General features: G+C 36.7%; 1 protein-coding gene across 50 annotated transcripts in view; it reads right to left on the bottom strand.

Moving 5' to 3' along the window:
* The window catches only part of ADD3 (adducin 3), a 129,572-nt gene that overhangs the window by 15,940 nt on the left and 97,107 nt on the right, over positions 1-16,525 (bottom strand). For 49 of the 50 annotated variants that reach the window (XM_042238807.2, XM_060404435.1, XM_060404418.1 and 46 more), the window contains 2 exons: positions 12,503-12,726; positions 1,451-1,589 (listed from right to left, as the gene is read on the bottom strand). In XM_042238807.2, coding sequence (XP_042094741.1) covers positions 1,451-1,589; positions 12,503-12,697 — 334 coding nt within the window. In that variant the 5' untranslated portion in view covers positions 12,698-12,726. Of the gene's footprint in view, positions 1-1,450; positions 1,590-7,928; positions 7,983-12,502; positions 12,727-16,525 lie in introns of those variants that run through there. The other variant, XM_042238818.2, reaches the window with a different exon arrangement.

Genomic DNA, 16,525 nt, shown 5'->3' with positions numbered 1-16,525 from the left:
GGGAATATGGTCACATGATCCAAATGGTAACAGCTGATAAGATCTGAAAAAAGCTACCTTACCTCTTTGACTTTTATTCAAACAAAAAATATTTAAGAATGCAATTAAACTGTAGTCTAGTTTCTGCCCTCACCAAGCAACAAAAACTAGTCTCAACCTCTAATGACCCAATCACTAAATTCAACTTTTACTGTCTTCCTTCTCCTGGCTACCATTACCCACCTCTTTCCTAGACTTCTTCTCCAGGTCTGTGTGGTACTACTGTGGGCCTCTTGGCCCTTAGCCCTACATACTCTTGTTAGGGTGCATGGCACATGTCAGATAATCAGTATTATAGAAAAAGTGGATCAACTAGCTCAATCTTTCACTTTTCCAGTTTCTCCCAAGTGGGAAGAGTGAGTGATGCTGGAACTCATCGTTCCTCTCACCACTGACCTGCCACCCCCGCCACCACATTCAAACCTGCTGAGAAGTCTTCTCCCCCCTTCCTTGGCTATACGCCCTTCTCACTGATCTCTTTGTTCTCATTCCCACAACCACTACTCTAGCTCAAGCACTTATCACTCACTCTGGGACTCTTTCAAAACTTCTTTAAGCAGCGTGTGTGTGTCAAGATACTGACCCACTTGGGTTCTACCCACACCTTGTGCACTCCCACCGTCCTGTCTCTCTGCATGCCATTCCTCTATTTGGGAAGTACTTGAAGTCACTGAACTCATACTTGTAAATCTTTAACAAAAAAGAAAAAAAGGAAGTAGCAAAGAAAGAAAGAGGAGGAAAAGAAAAGTCCCTGAAGTCTAGGATTCTGCACCTGCCCAGGTACAGCAGTCAGTTCTGTGCATGTCTCTCTCTGAGACGTTAAGTGCTTGAACTCAGCAAGTTATGACTCTTGGCATCCTTACAGTGTTCAGTCCACCAAACTGGCGCTCTCCGTAAAGGCCTGTTGGATGGATAAAGTGCCAACACCTCTTTTACATCAAGTTCTAACTGCTACTGCTCCATTGTTTTAAAGTCTGGTTAGTTGAGCTCTCTTCTTTCATAAACTTCTTTTGGTCCACTTCACCCCATAATCCATTCCAACTCTGAGTTCATAGCAAGATGACTTAGAAAAAGTCAGTAGACAATTTCTTTTGAGTTGCTTTGTAATGTTTCTCCTCTACAGTTATCTTGCAGTTTTAATCTTTTGTGCATTCAGTGTATGTCTCCTCATCTCAAATATGTGTTTATCTGGGGGCATGGAGCACATTTTATAACTATTTTGTAATCCTCCCAAAGTCTAGTAAATGTCTGGTTGGTATGAAAAAGTAAGAGACCCTAACACTATGTTACTGTAAGTATTAGATGTTATAAACTAAAGTACTGAGCCAGATCAGAACATGCAGCTAGAAATGTACACTGTTCAAAGTGGAGATGAAATTACAATTTTTCAAACTTTACAAAACTGACGTACTGAGGGGAGGAGAAGTAAAGCCCGAAAAAGAACTGGTCATGATGTAATCTGCAATCTGTTGTAACGCTAGTAATCCAGTTGGATTGTGGCCTTTCTTCATCTGTTCTTGAATAAGGCATTCCAGGTCTTCCCGAAAGGCCTGTAATACACAGAAGTAATCACTGAGCACATGCATGTCGTGTGGAGCAGAATAACCCCAACATAACTTGCTCTGATATAATCAATCTTTCCCCCATTCCTCTCTGGAATAACTTTCACTTACACTATTTAAAAACAAATACAAAGCACAAAATAAGAAAATTAAAACACTGGAAGCAGCTGCAAGAAGCTTGCTTTTAGGGGATGGAAAATCATTAGGCATTCTTAATGTCTAAGAAAATGAGCTATTACAACATCCACAATACAAAGGCATGGGTAAAGGCAACTCTGTTAATAATATGCAACTAGAGCACCCAGTATAGTCTGATATAAAAAGAGACCCATTCCTTGCCCAGCAGCTCATTATCTAGGTTAGGATAGACTCCTTATCTGAATGGAACATGCCTGACTATAGCAACTCCCAGCAAAAGTCTTCACTAAGACGTAGTAAATCAAGGCTTCCATTTTATGATTTCCATGGCAATTCCTTAGCTCTATAAACTATGAAAACAAACTCATAAAGAGCAGGCAGCTGATTACTCCCCTCTGTAACACTATGCTAAAGAAAGAACTTTTCTCCCAACTCTGGGTACTAAATGTTCCTGTTTTGGAGCTCTGCTTTTCTTCTTTTTGGGAAGGGGGATGTAAGTGTGGCAGATAGTATTTATACAAATAAAAACACTGAATATTAAAAGAACAGTTTCTATTCCAGTATGCTTTGAGTTGCTAATATAATTCATCATTTGAAAAATCCCCCAATCCTTCACATTAGTTGAATTAGCTGGCTTTGTATTTCTATCACACTCAACCAACACTTCGTTTATTAATCATATATTCTCTTGCTCATGTCTATATTCGTTCACTTTAAACATGAAGGCTCTTGCAATGTAAATTATCCAGACCTTGCTCTTCCATTTGAGATTAGTTACATGTGTAGCAGAATGCCCTGCTGGAAAGTGTATTCAGTTTGTTCCCACTTCACTTAAGAGGGAGAAGGCAGAATATACTGCTTTGTAATCATTTCCTCTAAGAGAGTAGGTATAAACACCACAGAGATCACTGGGAAGTTCTCCCGAGAAGAGTGACTCTCCTTTGAGTTCCTGTGAGTAGTCTTCCTTGTAAGGCTGGGAATACAATCTCCTGGAGTGGCTGCTTAGATGGAGCCTTGTTTAGAGATGGCTGAATACATCTCAGAGGTTTTCAGAAGGAAGAATGTTTTTTAAAAATTTAGATAACAGCACAGAAGCTCATGCTGAAAGGGAAATGTGGTTGTAAGGCTACGAGGTGGTAGTACATATTAGAACTAGTCCTGACTCATGCTTGCATTGTTTTTAGAAAACAGTTGAAAGGCATCTGTGATGTGAATTCAAAGAGCTAAGTGTTAATAACTGTAATCTTGGGAGCTCAACCATGGAGCACCAAAGAACACCTTAACTGAGCTTAGCGCGGGAAGAGCATAGGAGGTCCCTCTTCCCTGTTGCACCGTGGTGGCCTGCAGAGGCATCTGAGTCAGCAGTGAACCCGCATCTCCTGTTGGGCAAGGGTTTCAACAACACCACCATGTGGCAGGGAGAGGCAGGGGCAACGGCAGTCAGTGGTGGACTGAACAGACTCTGGTGTGGCTCTCTCATAGACGCAGACATGTGTACCACATACCACAGCTTGGATATGGAAATCACTGATGAACCTTTCTGGACTATGTAAACCACTTTTAAGTTCTTGGGACAATTTAGGGGAAAGCAAAACTTCCAAGAGAAAGATGCTGCTTGAATGATTAATTTAAAAAATACTAGTTGTGACCATATTTGAATTCTGAGTTCATAGTGCAGTTTATACCAGTTAAACATGGTTTTCCTTTTTCCTTGTTAAACACAAATCCCTGGCATAATTATAAAAAAATTCTAACCATCTAATTCCATTGACTTTTATCTAGTTCATTTAAGTATGTGATTTAAACCAGAGATACTATCGTATAAAATATCCTTGACAAAGACACATTACACTTATCAGAAAACTCCATTAATATATTTCTAAGACCTTGTGAACATAAAACAGCTGTGAGCTGCATATAAGATAGATGGGCACCTTCATACTGATGGCTAACATGAGTGTTTTAACATGTTTAAGGCTGAAAGGAAAAGAATCTTCCAGACATACTCATTTATCTTTATATAAACTACAAAAAACTTCTAGACATCTGGCAATGGGCCAATCTGTTCTTTTGAAACTTTATCTTCCCTTCAAAATCAAACTCTATTTAACCTGCTTCAATTCAAAGAAGCTATAACCAATATTCTTTGATTCAGTGAGAAAAAAAAATTATACCTACTATATGTATCACAATAGCTCTGAGAAGTAGGCATCATTTATTTTATTGAATACCGCACCTTACGTTGTTTCAGCAAGAATTTAAGGTAGATTCCATTTAAAATGACACAAAAATAAATATCAGTAAAAAAAATCAAGCTAAAGAGAAAATAAGCATATGGAGGTTAGACTGAGCCAGGAATGAGGGTGAGATACAAAGAGCACACTAAAAATTCTATCATTTGTTAGAGACGGGCCAATTTTTATCTAAAGTTTCCAGCAGCCAACATGAATCAAGACAATTGCTCAGTATGCTGATTTACAATGGTTTTAAGGAAAAACAAAAACAAAATCAAGTAGTTGCTCAAGAGAATCACAATTATTTACAATCCTGATGAGAAATTTCTGCTGGGTGTATTGAGAAGGCTAAATAAGAAAGGTTGAAACGTTTGTTCAAGGTCACAGAGCTAGTAAATGTCAGAGACAAGGACTCAGGTCAAATGCTTTTTTCATCAGTGAAAATGCCTTTTTAAACAAACTTCCATTTATCCCATAAGATAGTGGGTACCATCCTAAAGCTTTGAGATGATCCATGGTGTCATAGAGGAATGCGTACGCCCTTCTGAAATTAAGATAAATATATGAATTTCCCCTTTAAGGCTAGTGAATAGCTTCTATGCAGTACAGGAGAAGAAAATAATTTTCAAAGTAAATGAAATGTTCCCAGCTTTTTTATATAGTTGACAGCGCTTCAACAGATATGAATTCTTTTATTCCAGAAGATTTAATATTTTTTGTCATGAACATTTAAAACTCAGTTCTTAATGTTGCAAATATTTTTGAAATATTGTTCAGATAATTACCTCAGTCATAAAACTGTTAGTATAAAACTTACTAATGATATAAAACTGTTTCAGCTGGCTTTAAAATTTTATCAATAAACAATTAAGCTTTCATTAAAATATTATGTTAAAAAATAAAAATTGTGTTTGTCTTTATGGTGGATAGTTAATCATGTTCCTACTAAAATTCATTATTAATAAAATAATCCTTTACAGTTGATTCATTTGAATCTCACAATAAAGTCCTGAAGCAGGCAATTACTTCTTGTGGTTGCATAGCTAATAAGTAAATGTAATAGTGATTCAAATCTCAAACTCTCACGTGGGTATAGGATATCTGCCTAATTGTATCAGAGACAAGTTGTGTCGCTGAATCCAGTTACAGGCGTGCCTTGTTTTACTGCACTTCAGTTATTGTGCTTTTTTAGATACCGTGTTTTTTTCTTCTAAATAAATTGAAAGTTTGTGGCCACCCTGTGCAGAGCAAGTCTAACAGTGCCATTTATCCAACAGCATTATTTTAAAATTAATGTATGTACATTGTTTTCTTTTAAGACACAATGCTCTTGGACACTTAATAGACTATAGTATAATATAAACGTACAAAATCTGTGTGACTCACTTTATTGCAATGTTTGTTTTACTATGGTGGTCTGCAACTGAAGCTGAAATATCTCTTAGATATGTCTGTACAGCTAATAAGGCAGCAGGTGTGCTGTGGTCAGAAGCATGAGCAAACCTCTCAAACTAGGTTAGAGCATTAGGTTATAATGATAGATAAAGCAATAAAAATTATATAGCAGATCTTGGAGTACCAAAACTTGCCCTCTTACAGCTAGGAATTCTCTCATCAAAGCAGAATGAGAAACTCACTTTTAAGTAGGGCAGCAAGATCACATGCTGGGCTTCTGAAGTCAGATTAAACCAACAATTCCCTAGGGTCTCTGCTAGAAGAGTCAGGTTAAAAGATCAAATGACACACACACATATGTGGTTTTACAGCATAAACCATCTTCCTTCTCACATGGAGAAAAACAGAGAAGAGGGGGTATTGGGGGTTGTTACACCCTGAAGACATGAATGCGCTAAGGCAGAATGCCAACTGAGTGATAGATTCTTTAGGGCCTTCAAATGCCAAAATAGAGTCTAATGAATGATGATTATAATTTTCAAAGTGTTGTCACGAAAGCATAAAACTGCTTACATTAGCAGCATTGTATTTAACCCCATGTACATACATTTCCATAAAACAGTCATCTACTTGGTGCTAGGCACTGCACGGCATGCTTTATGTTATTTAACTGTCACAATCATCATGTGAGGTCCACTTTTGCCAACAAGGAAAGAGAAGCTCAAGTTAAGTGAGTTTCCTAATGTCACAGTGCAATTAAGCGGTGGTGAGCCCAGATCCAAAACAAGCACTGTATGCATGTACAAAAAATTGCGACAAGCAGATTAAAACTAGAAATGATGAGAAAATGGGCTGACTTCTAACTTGGGTCACAACAGTCTGGTACTCCAGGATCCGCACAGTCTGTTGGGTCAGCTTTTGCCTGTACCACCTCATACTCTGATCCACAGCATGTACTTTTCTATCCTTGCTCACTGTATTTCACCAAATGGAAAAGCTGGCTTCTACTGTTCCTCCACCAGATGAATTCTTACCCTTTATACTCAACACTCATTTTAAACGCCACATTCTCCTTGAAGTCTCTCCTTTTGTCACCAAGTTAGGAGGGACCTCCATATTTCCTCTCTTCCCACTCCACTCTGAATTCTTTTAACATTTGCCTACACTGCAGTCAGGGCTTTATCAGGACTGTGACTTATTTTTCCTACTCTACTATGCAGTTAAATTATCTGATGGCTGGGACTGTGTTTTTCCTATTTCTAGAGAATCCCTGAGTGGCCAGTTCAGTGCTGAATTATTATAGTTGGTAAGCTAGAGCTTATTTTCTTCGTCTTTTCCTAGATATAAGGAAAGAAAGCAAAGAATCTGATCTCATCTTAACTGAGTTAGTGATAGGAAAGATCCATTTCACACGTGATTAGCACTGGAATCTGAAGCTCCAGAAAACAGTCTTATCAGTCTGTCTGTCGCTCGAATGAGAAATTCCTCCTGTGTAATTAGGCCTGTCCATCATCTAAGGGAAGAAATTCATTTTTCTTTTTTTGAAACTACGAAGTGAATCTTCACAGAAAGTTATAAATTCTTGAAAAGTCATTTAATTCTTCAATTCAAACAAAATCCTACTTGAAAACTTGGTTTGTCCCCAGAACATTATAGTTGGGATAGCTCCCTCAGTAAACACATGTCCAAAAAAGTGGTTAAAAAAAAAATCACTAGGTGAAAAACAAAATGTTTAAGTTAGAGAGAGAGTGACTTTAAAGGCTTCTCTGACTCTCATACTGTTTTATTTGGTACATCTCCTGTCAGTTAAGGGAATGATCCTGTAACTCTGAATTCATAGATGTATGGATAAAAATAAACTTGTAAAAACAAAGGATTCAGAGATTTGAGATCCGTGTAAGGTAAGAGTATACTTAGAGTATACACACGTGGTGGTGGTTTAGTCACTCAGTCATGTTCGACACTTGCGAGCCCATGGACTGTATGTAGCCCGCTAGGTTCCTCTGTCTATGGGGTTCTCCTAGCAAGAATACTGGAGTGGGTGGCCATTTCCTTCTCCAGCGGATCTTCCTGACCCAGGGATTGAACTCGGGTCTCCTGCACTGCAGACAGTTTCTTTGCCGACTGAGCTAATATATTCATGTATATTATAAGCCAAAAGTAGGAGCAATTTGAAATATCAGATCTTAAGGCTTCTGCCTTAAGAACGTTCAGAAGAAAGTGGTAATAAATGAAATAATTTTTATTTTTAAATCACAGGAAAGAACCTATTTTATAAAAGAAACTGATGATGCGATAGTTTTGGTTAAGGCTAAAAAAAATTATACAGACTGACCTATAAGTAATGTCTAACTTACAAAAATCAGGTTAACAGAATACTGATAAATCTCAGAGCTGGATTTTAAATACCCACAGCTGGGTGTTGTACCTCATAATAATTACTAGAAAGAAAAACTGGAGCAAAAAGAAAAACAGATTACAGACTTGCTGCTCCCAGGGCACCCTGCAATTATGTTATTAGATCTCTCCTCAAGTGGAATTAGGAGCATAACAAACTTACTTAGAATTTCTCCATTAAGAAATGTATTCATTTGGAAATAGATTACCACTGGTCCTGTTGAAAGGAGAAAAAACACATAAACCAAATTTTCTTCTGGATGATCTTTCTCCTGTATCTACATGTAATTAATATAAAGCTAAAGGTTAGAATAATATCTTTTCTTAAAGCTGGCATTTTAATAAAATTGCTAACAAAGTTAATGAAGAATACTTCCATTTGAAACTTCCAAAGTGACCAGATAAATCATGGTAATTCTGACTTATTCTAACTAAGGTGACCTGTTAAAATTTTACGCCTTAATTATAGTGATAGGAAATTCTAACATGAATATGACTTTGAAGTTTCTCCTATCTTTAAAATAAGTTTGAAGCATTACACGCTGCCCTGTTATTAAGAAACGTTAGTGTGTCACAAGGATCTACTGTATAGGACATGGAATTCTCTGCTTAATGTTATGTGGCAGCCTGGATGGGAGTTTGGGGGAGAATGGATACATGTATATGTATGGCTGAGTCTCTTCGCTGTACACCCGAAACTATCACAGCATTGTTAATCGCCTATGCTGCTGCTAAGTCACTTCAGGTTAATCGGCTATATCCCAACACAAAATAAAAAGTTAAAAAAAAGGTGCTAGTGTGTCACGGGCCTGACCAACCAACGTCTACACTGCTGTTGTCCTATCTTTCAGAGTAACATTACACACTTCTCTCAACAAGTCTAACTGCTTTGATAGTGATATGATTTTAAGAACTTTCATTCTTTTTCTGAAACTTGCCAACTGTTTTTCATTTAAGCCGTACAGTTCAGTAGGAACTTACTGGACAACATTCAAGTGTTTAATGACTCAAAACCCACTCAGCCATTCATATATCCGTCCATCCAAGTATTCAGAATTTACTAAATATCTACAATGTTCTGAAGTTTTCAATTTACACCTTTCTTTAACTTTGATGAGGCCCATCATTAAATTTTAACCGTCTGCCCTGGATATTTCATTCTAAGACAAGGACAATCATATACGTCTCCAAAGACACATATATGTCTCCAAAGAGTATATTGGACAAAGAAAACTTGTAGATTCTCTTGAGTGCATTAACAAAATCTCTAAATAAGTTTATTCACCAGCACTTAATTTCTAAGACAAACACTTTATTAAAATTAAAAAAACTATGTCAAAAGGCCATGACATTTCTAGAAAGAAATAGTATTTGGAGTTGAGATGAGACAAATTGCTCTTCTATTTTCTCAGCTCAAGGCAATAAGGCATTATGTTTGTCATCCAAATTTACAGACACCAAAATGTCTTTTGATTTGAAACTCCTCTTGAGCAAGAGAATTTGAAGAAGAATAAAACACGGGTGGAACTTTTTCATAGTTATTGAATGCTTTAAGCCTAGCAGGAAAGGGTGTGAGTTTCAAGTTTAAATTCAGACCCCGCTATTTAACTAAGGGTATAAAAACTTCTGCAAGTTATTTAATGGCTCTAAGTTTCAGTTTATTCATCTGGAAACTAGGGGACAGTAATACTTCTTTGACTGAGTTGTTCTGAGGATTAAATAGGATTCGATACTTAATAGTTGCCTGGTACACAGTAAGCAGTTATTAAAAAAAAAAGTATTATACTTTGCTTTTATTAGTTCCTTTCCTGATTTACTTTCTTCCCAAATCAACTCAGCATTTTAAATAGAAAGCCTACAAATTTGTTTCTTACAACCGTGTACTAGTAATACCTTTGATTTTGATCTTCATTGGTTATGGGTTTTCTCTAACAGAATGAACCTCAATATTCACAGGAGACCATAAAGTTTTTAAGAAAATTATATTCACAGAAACATTACAATCTTGGACTTAAAGAAACAAAGAGAGTACAAAAAGAAAAGAGGTCTTTGAACTCCAAAACCTCTACAAGAAGGAAGCAGGGTGAGAAAAATACACAGCTACAAACACAGGCTACTTTTTACGGAAAAGGAAGAGTAATTCAGAGAATGGAACCAAAAACACAGAGGGCAGAGCCAAGAGCCAGGGAAACTCATTTCTACTAAGTAGAAGGACTGAGTTCTTATCAAGGGAACTTTCAAACACTGGCCCAGATGGATTTTAGAATTGCTACGAATCAGTGACTCCTCTGTACCCTCAATTTTCTCCCTTTTTGAACAGGAATGTCCATAGCAGTTAGCTTTGGGTTTGTCCCACCACTGAATGTGTGTGAGGGCAGTTCTCAGATCTATAGATTGAGAGGATCTATATTTAAGGAATTTCACTTGAGGTGGATTACCTATACCTGGACCGGATTTAGAAGTCGATGTTTTGGATTCAGGCTAATGTTGTAATGGGATGAAATTTTTGCAGGGGTAGTAGGAGATGGTGAGTGCATTTTGCATGTGGGAGGAAGGTAGATAAATTATGGCAGACTGTGGTGCTTTTAAAATAAATTGTGATCAGAGAGTGGACAATCCTCCCCTCCAAAGGTGGAGCTTCATTCCTCTCAAGTATGAGCTGAACTTAGCGACCTACTTCTTAACTAACAAATATGGAAGAAGTATTGTGTGAAATGTTTGAGATTAGGTCACAAAAGGTACTGCAGGCTCCTCTTTGCTCTGAGATACTTCCTCATGGGGAGAGCACTCAAACAGCCTCAGGTTAAGGTTCATGCGGCAAAAAACTGCAGCCTTTTGCCAACAGCCAGGTGAGTGACCCATCTTAAGAGAGTGGAAACCTCCACCCCAGTCAAGCCTTCAGATGCCGCAGCCCTGACAGATACTCATGAGACCTTAAGCTAGATCCACTCAGCTAAGCTGCTCCTGAATTCCTGACTCACAGAAATGATAAGATCATAAAAGCTTGTTGTTTTAAGCTGCTAAGTTTTGTTTTTTAGTAAAATAGGCCACCATATATCATTTCCTTTGGTGAAAAGTTTGTTGTATTAAAAGAAATTTGAAAGCCATGTCCTAAAACATGACAGAAAGACCAAATGTATATACTTTTCCAAGTCTTTCACAAACAAGATTTTAAATTCACGAGCAAAGAACTAGGGAAAAAATGATCCACAATTATCACTCTTGCTATGGAAATGACAATCTATGTACCTGCCCTTTACCATTCTTTCATTAAGTTCCTCAAGGCATAAGGAAAATTGGTATTTTTAAGCCGATCTTATAGTGGCAATACACAAGTAAAAAAAAAAAAAATTTAGGTAATCTCTGTTATGTTGCCTTAGTTTAATGGAAAAATTATTTTTTTAAAACCCTGGCATAAAAATGTAGTTTGGTACTTTTCCCTTTAAAGCTTTACTTAGAATTGAATGATTTTCTTTGGAGCATTAACCAAAGAAATCTTGGTATTTACTCTTGAACAAAATCTGAACTTCATCTCATTCTTTCAGTTACTTTATCCTATATATTACCATAATTCTTTGGCTAATTAGTTCTTCAAAGTGGAGTTTGCCCTTCAAGTATTTATAAATACAGAAAGTTGTTTGCATAAAATAAGGCACTGAACATTTACTCTCTCATGAAAAATTTTCTGGTTAATCTCCTTTCCATTGGGAAAAGATTTCTTTAAGGGTTTATTTAAAGGGTAGCTTTATATTTAAGCTATACTTAAATTCCTGAAAGCCTGCATTGCTTTTATAACTTCTATTTGCTTTTATCTAGGCCACTGATACAGGAGAATTAGTCAGGAATGGAATTCCCCTTTGGCTTTGGACTCAATCTCTGTGATTAAATCCACAAGGGCACAACAAAAATGATTTACCAGGGCCACCTCAGGCAGTTCTATGTCTTGGTGCTTATTTTATACCTAAGTTGGAAATCTAATACAGCCTTATCCTGGGCATCATGTGTTTATGTATATGAACTCTAGCTTAAGGGGCCCATGATCTTCACTATACATATAGTTATGAATTCAATTTGCATGTTACATCATGTTGTTCACTCATTTTCCAACACTTATATGTGACCTTTACAATTCCACTGAAGGTGTGTAGGAAACTTAAATCATTTGAACGTGATTTACAAAGTCTGGATGTTGTTGTGCAGACAGAATTTTCAGCTTGAGTTAAGGTTAGAATCTATGTTTAATCTAGTTAGTTTGGTGTGCATGCACATATGTGCACCTACATTAGGGTGTAGGAATATTAAGCTGCCAAAGGACAGATATCTTCATAAACCTTAAGTCTTCCTATGATTGTCAAGATACCCAAAGGAAGAACATATGTGCACGGGGTGTATCTAACTCATTTCTTGGTTCCTAACTCTTCACTCATGTCTTTCTGTTCTTCACAGATACTCAGTCTGAAATGGGAATCCTTGAATTTAGTAGCATCTTTTGTTTCCCTGTAATGAAACATTACACTCAGAAATCACACAAGAGAAGTTACCACCAAGATGATGCTAGTTTATCAATAGAGTGTTGCAAATTAAATTTATATACTAGGTGCTTATTTCGCCTCTGAAAAATTGGGGACAAGCAGTCCCCGTTCCTACACCACTCTTCTAACCCCAAAGCAGATACCTCCTACCTCACTGTATCATGGTTTCCAAAGAGTAAAAAAAAATTAAATCATTTTGACTCACCGGACTTTGCAAGATCTGAGTAACTCGTTTCCTCTGCTCCATCATATTGAAGTCTTGTCGCAGATCAGGAGACATGTTCCTCTCCCTTATGTATTCTGGGTCATTTTCATTGATGCGGTCAAAATACCTCTCTTTGTGAGGCATGCTGGGAGGAGGAGGAGTAGTGACCACGCCTTGGCTAGCATCTGAACTCATGCTTCACGTCTGCTGCGTCTCCTTCTTATCTGCATTAATAAACACAAAGTAGGACAATCATATTAATAATAAATTCATTATTAAATTTGAATTTTACACTGGTCATGCAGAACTGTTACCCTGTAACAGTGGCCATTTTCTTTAAAAAGAAGCTTTTCAAAAAATACTAGGACACTTTTTTTTTATTAGGGTAAAAACAGATTATAATGCTAAATTGTAGAGTGAATATTTTCAGAGCAAGTAGAAACTTGTGGTTCAATTACAACAATGTCATCAACTGCCAAATAGATTTTTTAAAGGAGCAATAATCAAAATATCCAAAAGTAAAATGCCACATTTAAGACAGCAAAATTTCCTCATTAGTGATTACTGTTAGTGGAGATTCTCTTTTCTCTCTTACTCACGCTTTTATGTTAGACCAAACTTGGGCCATATTTAACGACCACTATATTTTATAGTGAATGTAGCTTATTAACATATGAGAGAGAAACAGCTATAAATTTTTCAAATGATTCAGTAAATTCCAGGGAAAATGCAGGAATTATTAAGGCTGCCAGACTATATAACTTCAACAGATAGTACTTTAAATCCAGTGAGAAACAATAAAAAGCTATTCAGAAACCACAGGGACAGCTGATTCATTTAATTATTACTGACAGGATAATCCCTGGTTTTATGCCAGGGAAACGATTCATTTGGGTTTTGCTACAACTGAGCATGTAATCAATCAACAGTAGATAGATTAACAGGACAGTCATTCAACATCCATCCCCCCAGCCCCAGGCTGTGATGGCTTGTATTAGAAGTTGAGGAAGCCATCTAACCTGGTGCTTCTCAAATCGTCTATGGTGAAGAACTTTCTCCAATTTGCTGTGGACTAGTATTTTTGTAAAATATAAAATAATGCACTCAGATGTCATGGCAATGTCAAACTGTAAGAAGTTTCTAAACGCTTACTATCATATTCTGTCTGCAGACTGGCACCAGATCCTGGACCACACTTAGAACATCACTGACCTAGCAGAGAGGAACAGTCACTGCACGCTAAAGGAATGCTTCCTCTCACTTTTAGATGTGATGCAGCACAAGGCTAAACCATGAGAAAAGGACACCACTGATTATAGTTTATCCCTTTACCTAGTTGTTCTTTTGAACTGAATATAGAAAGTGCAAAAATGTGCAACAAGGAAAAAGAAAAGGAAACAATTTTTAAAAAGAAATTGTAAAGACAGTTTTGTGTAGCACCATTTTCTCTGCAGGTGCTAACAAATGCAATCTGTTCAATACAAATGATTGGGTAACAGAAAAAAACATTCTCATAACAAATTGTATTTATTTAACTGATTATCTGGAAGAAGAATCACTTCATAATAAGGGAAGTTAAATGCAGAACAGTTTCTAGATAGATCCAGAAGGGAAAAGGCAAGGGCTACCTTTTTCTTAGGGATCTGAATCCCTGATAAAGACCAAAGATACCTGATCTCATCTCCTGAACACAATTAACAGCTAGTGAGGTTTCTATACTTATCTCTAATAAGTCTTCTCTGATAGAATTCATTTCTAAAGCTGCCCTGACCCAACTTAGCCCAAGTAAATGCACTGTAAGACATTAAAAACTCTTGCATTAATTCTGGTCCTGAAAATGTAAACTTACTTTGTTAAAAATAAATTTTTGCAAAACATGCTAAAACTGATTTCTTTTACTTGAAAACATCAATCCCATGTACAACATTCTACAAGCTACCTGAATTGTTTTAGTATACAACCCCTCAAATTCACGAAATATGGTTAAAACACTTTACATCATACGGCTTTAATGAAATTCTGATCTGATTACTAGAAAGCAATTTATTAATATCAGTGAAAGAAATGTAAAAAAATAAGCTTTTCTATAATTGAGTCTTCCACATCCTAATTAATTAATTTAAAAATTGGAAGAAAACACTAAAGAATGGATATCCGTTCATTATATGTGTTCTCCACAGGAAAAATAGGTGTTTTTTTTTTTTTTTTTTTAATATAACATTCACTACTAATGGCGGAGAAGGCAATGGCACCCCACTCCAGTACTCTTGCCTGGAAAATCCCATGGATGGAGGAGCCTGGTAGGCTGCAGTCCATGGGGTCGCTAAGAGTCAGACATGACTGAGCGACTTCACTTTCACTTTTCAGTTTCATAAATTGGAGAAGGAAATGGCAACCCACTCCAGTGTTCTTGCCTGGAGAATCCCAGGGACGGGGGAGCCTGGTGGGCTGCTGTCTATGGGGTCACACAGAGTCGGACACGACTGAAGTGACTTATCAGTAGCAGCACTACTAATGGAATGACCTAGCCATATTATACTCTTCCAAAAATTAGATTTTGCTACACTGTTATCAGATTGACATTAACCTATAGTATTTTTCATCAGCTTGGTATTATCCAAAAATGTGGTGCACAGAGCATCTATTCCAAGAAACTTTTTCATACCCACTTGAGTTATCAGCAATCTAAAGGTCTAACCAATCTCTGGAACCTAGTTGTCTTAGAAGCTGTTTGTAACAAGGCCATTTGAACTCCTTAAAATAGTTTATAGCTGGCAGATAAAAACTCCAAGGAGAAAGTTTTTAGAGAAACAAACTCACTCACATATATTAGTAAATGTCATGCTGCCTGGGCCAAGTACAGACTAAATGGGTACTCAATAAATGCGACATCAATTAACGAAGAAATCAATTCTCTAGTTTACCACACTAGGTCACTGACTATGAATAGCCATTTTTTAAAAAAGAAATCCCATAAGTGTTGCCCTTAGTTGGATTTTAACCTACTCCTCAACCCCTAAAGCACTATTCAGCCTAATGGAGGAACAGAGTTAGATAATAAGCCTGTGTCTAACTGAATTTGCTGATGCTTATAAACTAATTTTACTAAAAACACAGCAAAAAGCAAGGAACTGTGGTAGTAGATTTATTTTGTTGTCCCAGCACTGGCTTAAGAAACTGATAATAGGAATACTGATAAGTAAAAGCTTAAGAGTTTAAAGAACTTCTGATTAATGCATTTTTAAATGAGCGAGGTAAAAAGGAAAATACATCTACCCACTCATTTTAGTAATAAAAGAACATATTATATATGTGTTAACACTTTATATAGTTTATACTATGCTCTTATAGCTTTCTATCTTATTCCATCTTTGTAACTACACAATGAGATAGAGATTAGTAATCTAGAGATTCCATGGATTAAATATCCTGCCAAAAATCCCACTGTGTATCAGACAATATTCAAAGCCACGTTTCCATCTCCTAGTCCACTTTACAATGAAACATATCATAAAACACAAGAGGGCTAAAATTTTGAGACTTTTAGTCTTCATTCAGTTCTAAATATTAGGCAACTTGAGAATATACAGAATCTGTCAAAATTAAGGAAATGACACCAAAAAGGGGAAATAAGATTAGAAATGACTCAAAACACTCTGATCTTTTTAAAACTTCAAAAGCTCAGAGACTTGCGGTTGTCAAGGGGGAGAGGGGTGGGGGAGTGATGGATTAGGACTTTGGGATTAGCAGGTGCAAACTATTATATGCAGGATGGACAAACAATAAGATGCTACTGTATAGCATAGGGAACTATATACAGTATCCTATGAGGAACCATAATGAGAAAGAATATGAAAAAGAATGTATATACATGTATAACTGAACCACTTTGAACAGCAGAAACTAACACACACTGTAAATCAACTATACTTCAACAAAATAAATTTTTTAAAAAAAAGTTCATTATTTACCACAGCTTTTTAATAAAAGAAGTCTCAAAGTTTTATGTCCTTGGAGTAAGGA

Source organism: Ovis aries, chromosome 22 (assembly GCF_016772045.2).
Source record: "Ovis aries strain OAR_USU_Benz2616 breed Rambouillet chromosome 22, ARS-UI_Ramb_v3.0, whole genome shotgun sequence".
In the NCBI taxonomy this organism is placed as follows: domain Eukaryota; kingdom Metazoa; phylum Chordata; class Mammalia; order Artiodactyla; family Bovidae; genus Ovis; species Ovis aries.
This window is presented reverse-complemented; position numbering and strand designations above follow the sequence as displayed.